At 38.4% G+C, this 4,532-nt stretch overlaps 1 protein-coding gene across 1 annotated transcript in view; it reads right to left on the bottom strand.

The window, feature by feature from the left end:
* Positions 1–223: 223 nt before the first annotated feature.
* Positions 224–4,532, bottom strand: part of GRTP1 (growth hormone regulated TBC protein 1) — a 35,134-nt gene continuing 30,825 nt past the window's right edge. Inside the window, exons 6-8 of the mRNA XM_009997961.1 lie at positions 2,971–3,143; positions 2,662–2,847; positions 224–578 (exon numbers count right to left, since the gene is read on the bottom strand). Of these exons, the coding sequence (XP_009996263.1) occupies positions 489–578; positions 2,662–2,847; positions 2,971–3,143 (449 nt within the window). The 3' untranslated portion in view covers positions 224–488. The remainder of the gene's footprint in view (positions 579–2,661; positions 2,848–2,970; positions 3,144–4,532) is intronic.

The raw sequence follows: 4,532 nt of genomic DNA, 5'->3' as shown, positions 1-4,532 counted from the left end.
AAGGAAAAAGGCTGCCAATTTGTGGCAGTTGGGAAAGGGATCAGATGTTTTGCTTTCTTCACACCAAGAAACAGGTTCTGACAAATTAAATTAATTTATTTTGTACAAATGACAGTGGTGTCACAGTTAATAGAGTAGGAAGGATATGTAATTTTATACACCTGTTTTCTTTTAACATTACAAAATGCCCTGAAAAGACAAGGATGGTGATGTTTTTAAAAGGAGTGTTCTGACACTGAGCACATTCTACTCTGGAAACACTTTAATACTTACAAAAACAACAGCAAACAACAAGAACAGAACCATCAGTTCCAGTTATCAAGTCTGACATATACAGTACAAAGTGTTAACAACACTTACTTGAAAGGCAGGAAAAATTGGTCAAGTGTCAGTTAACTCATGGAAAACTTAAAGTGTGCTTAAGTCAGTGCAAATAGAGGAATGTGTCAATTGCTGTAGTATCTGACCACCTGCTTAAATCTGGTGAGTTATCCCTGAGAAAGCAACTTCTCTCTGCAAGTCTCTCGGAGTTTGTTGATTGTGGCCATGGACAAACTTCCAGGGTCTGTGAATATTTTCTGGGGGCAAAAGGAGAAAATTGTTAAATTTCTGGACTGGGACAGCATGCTGGAATTCTCACAGAATTCCCTGAAGAATGAAATCCTTGCTTTGACACCCATGCTGTGAAAATGCTTACTGCTGTTTGGCTTCCTTCTAAGTGGGCAGCATCTTCATCTCCTCTGCTGTAAAGACATGGTAAACCTGCAGCTCAGAACAAGTGCTCTTAAGTTACATAAAAGCAACACTACCAAAGCTAGTTTGAGTGTGTGTCCAGTTAAAATTATTTTAGAAGGCATTTTTGTTGGTGGATGGCAGGCCTATTTATAACATACTAAGCCATCCTGGGTAATGTTACAAAGCACCAGTGCATTTCTCAGGAGAGACCAGCACTGTTTTTTCAGGCTCTAAAACACATACATACAACAATATGTTCCTACTGCAAAAAAAATCAGTCTTAATCCCTCACTATACAACCTTTGCTGCTCTTCTCTAGTGGGCTTCCCAGGGAAGTAATGTATATGGATGTAAGAACTGGAACATTTCAAATGCTGTCATACATTGCTGCAATATATTTTTAACTTTGTGCTCAAGAACAATACATTTGTTTCCACTACTTTGTCTAAATTTTTTGACTGAACAAAACTGTGCAGGAAGCTCCAGGTTTATGCAGTCTCATCTACAGTTAAGTTGTGTGGGTTCCTCAGTTCTTTGTAGTTGTAACTGACAGCTCTGGAGACAAGATGATAAATGAGCCAGTTCTGAACAGCATTCTGGTAAAGAAGGCTGCTGTGCATTTAACTGAAAATTAAGGTGTTTTTCCAGGGGAGCGACGCATAAAATACTCAACTGTTGTCACCTCTACTGACTGTAGCATCTGCACTGCTGAAAAAAAACAAGCCCAAACCCAAAAGTATGTGTTTCAAAGTTACATAAGAACCTAACCTAAATTGTTTATTTAATTACCTTGACATCCCCTTCACTACAGTAGCCAACACAGTTTATTTTAACTGATTTATTTGGGGTAGCTGCAAGAAAAAGGTAGATTTTCTAAAAGGAACTGCTGTAAAATGTAGTGTAATTAAAGGGAGTGTCTTTCAAGGACAAGTGTTTGTATCAGTCTCTGAACATTTAATAAACCCCTTATTCTAAACCCTTCATGGAATGGGAAACCCTCAAACATCTCCCTTCTAAAATAAGCTGTACTTGTGACTAATTTCTCTTTTGCTCTTCTAGTTAAAAGGCTCAAAACCACTACTAAGTTAAGCTGATTTTTGCTTCTATATGAGCAAAAATGAAATGTAAGGTGAATGACATTCTACTTTTAACAGACTTATGTACAGAGCTCTGACAGAAGCATGAAACTCTCCTAGGGGTAAAAGTCACCTGTTGGGATGTAGTTTTGTGCACACCAAGTAAACCATGTTAGAAGAATTGGCCAAGTGATTTATGTTCCTCCTGTTCTGCTCCTCCTGTTATTTTTTCTTGCAACTAACATCTGCATCTCTATCTTCTGAGCTAAGCACCAAATCTAATGTTCTATACAGATCAAGCCTCCAAACTATTCATAATTTATAAGAATAAATTATTGCAGATTGTCATAAGACTTGAGCACTCCATGGTTTTTTTTGTCTGGAGATAAGGACTTGGTGCTACCTTTTTGTTCCTAGAAGAACGCTTTATATTCTGGCTCTATGAAGATTTATTCCGTGCAAGTTTAAAATTCACTTTGTATCTATTCTGTAAGACTCTTACAATTAATCTGAAAAAAAGCACAGGAACACAATTCATAGTTCACTGAAAGAATGCACTAAAGTTCTTGTCTGGTCAGACTTCCTGCCTTAACTGGTAAAAAGGGTAAAAAGTATTTTTCGCTATACAACAGATAACATGAGTGGCTTCCTATAGAGGGGTTTAGATCATAATTCTTTTTAAAAAAATCTTTAAAAGGTTTGCATGTCTCAAATAAAAAACATCCTTCATCCTTTTGGCAAGTCATATAGAGACATTTCTTCTAACTCTATCCACCTTTTGACCAAGTAAAATGTTTCCAAGTTGGTCTTGTTTTTGATTTGTAACAACTAAAAGCTGCAGAGACTTTACCTGCATAAAGCTGTGACACTCCGTTACCAATGTCCCTTTGGTGATCTGCTTAAATTTATCACAAATGTCAGGGAAATTTGTGGCTTCCAAAATAAAAGCTTGGTGTTGCTTAATTAATGTTAAGGCCACCCGGAAGATGATCTTTGAGCCTTCATAGAACAAACAATCCCATATTCGGAGCACAGTCTGCAAGAAAGGGGAGAAGGCAGATTACAGCTTCTTGCTTTCCAGTAGGTGATTATGACTAAAGCATCACAACTGAAATAATGATTATGTGTGTCTATTAAAGAGAACTTTGTTACCAGTTACCTCTACTGGAAGAATGTCAATGAACAAGCATATAAACCAGCGTGACACCACTAGGGTCCACATGACACCATGTCGTTCCATCAGCTCTGCCACAGCTGGGACTTTCATTTTCACAAGTTCTCCAAGGACTTCCTGATCAGTTTTCAGGCCCAACATTGCAGGACTATAATAATCTTGGAGAGAAGAAACCAAAAGTCAGAAAACTGTGGATATGATGTTCCACAAAATCAAAGAGAAGGTCCTGTTGCAGCGGAGGATACAAAGGCACATTGAGCCTATGAATCCCAAGCTGGAGTAAACCATGCAGTGAAGATGTCTGCATTGTGGTCTTTCAGCCCTTCTCTTTCAGCCCAGGCTAATGCCTTTGCACAAACACTTCATTCATGCCTACTAAAGTATCTTCTTTCTCTCTGATGCTTTTCTATCAATTCAGTCTTGCTTCTCAAGGAAGGATAATCTAAGTAGTTTTTAACAACCAGCTTAAACTACAGAAGTCTGACAGTTCAATTTTAACAGTTCAATATAGCCCCCACCTCCTTCCCTTGTGTTGGAGCTGCACACCTCCCAGTCCACTCAATACCTGCACAAGTAACCAAAAAAAAACCCAAAACAACCAACCCAACGCCCAGGTTTTAGACTGGGTCCAGTAATGAACTGGCAACATGGATTTCTGAAGGGCAGCTGCGCAGGGGTGCTGGAAGCCAGATACCACTTCTAGAGTGGGACCTAGCCATGAAGAGTTTTCCTCTTTTTTTCTGTGCCAAGGAAGTCCCACTGCTCCTAGAATAATTAATTCCAAAAGGAAGTTAATAACAGGTCCCCCAAGGAGTTTCTCTTCCCACTTAATTTAGCTACAAGACAGGGGCTGAAATTAGACCTACATTTCCTGAACTGCTGGTCACTGCAACAAACCATGACACTAAAAATTAAGAAAAATGCAACACACTATGACTGTTACTCCAGAGCCTGTTTGACAGGGTAAGCATTTTCATTACCAAGGTGCAGGCTGAGTAACAAGCATCTCAGTTCTAGAAACAAGTAGTTCTGGGTACATTTAAGAGAAGAGAAAGATTATTTTAGTTCATAAGAGTTCAGATGGCTCAGCAAAAGAAAAGAATTACACAGATGTTTAAGGAATTAATATTTGGGGTTTAGATGTTGACAGAAATATTGAACCTGGGCTTGATGGCTCCTGCATGGGGAAGCAATCCTTGATGGTTCACTAGTGCTTTTCTGTCAAGACTCATGTTACCAACATCATTTACTAAAGTAAATAACTGCTAACACAAGCACCTTTGTCTGTGTTTCTTTCCCTCACTGATTCTAGAAAGCTGCAATTCAGGTTTCTCTAACTTAGCTGGTTTCTGCCAGTGTTTCCAGACACATCGACCAATGGTTCACATGAAAGTGAAGGAATCAGAAAAAGTCTTTCTGAAATAATTTTAATAAAAATCTCCCCATGCCAAATAAAGTTTAAAAATGGGTCCAAATTATGCAGTACATTTATAACGACTTTAATTTCTCTAATGAAATCATAAGAGCAGTTTAATATTCCACTCTTT

The sequence above is a fragment of the Chaetura pelagica genome, unplaced genomic scaffold (assembly GCF_000747805.2).
Source record: "Chaetura pelagica isolate M959 unplaced genomic scaffold, ChaPel_1.0 scaffold123, whole genome shotgun sequence".
In the NCBI taxonomy this organism is placed as follows: Eukaryota; Metazoa; Chordata; class Aves; order Apodiformes; family Apodidae; genus Chaetura; species Chaetura pelagica.
Note: the sequence above shows the minus strand (reverse complement) of the source record. Positions and strands in the feature narration are given on the sequence as shown.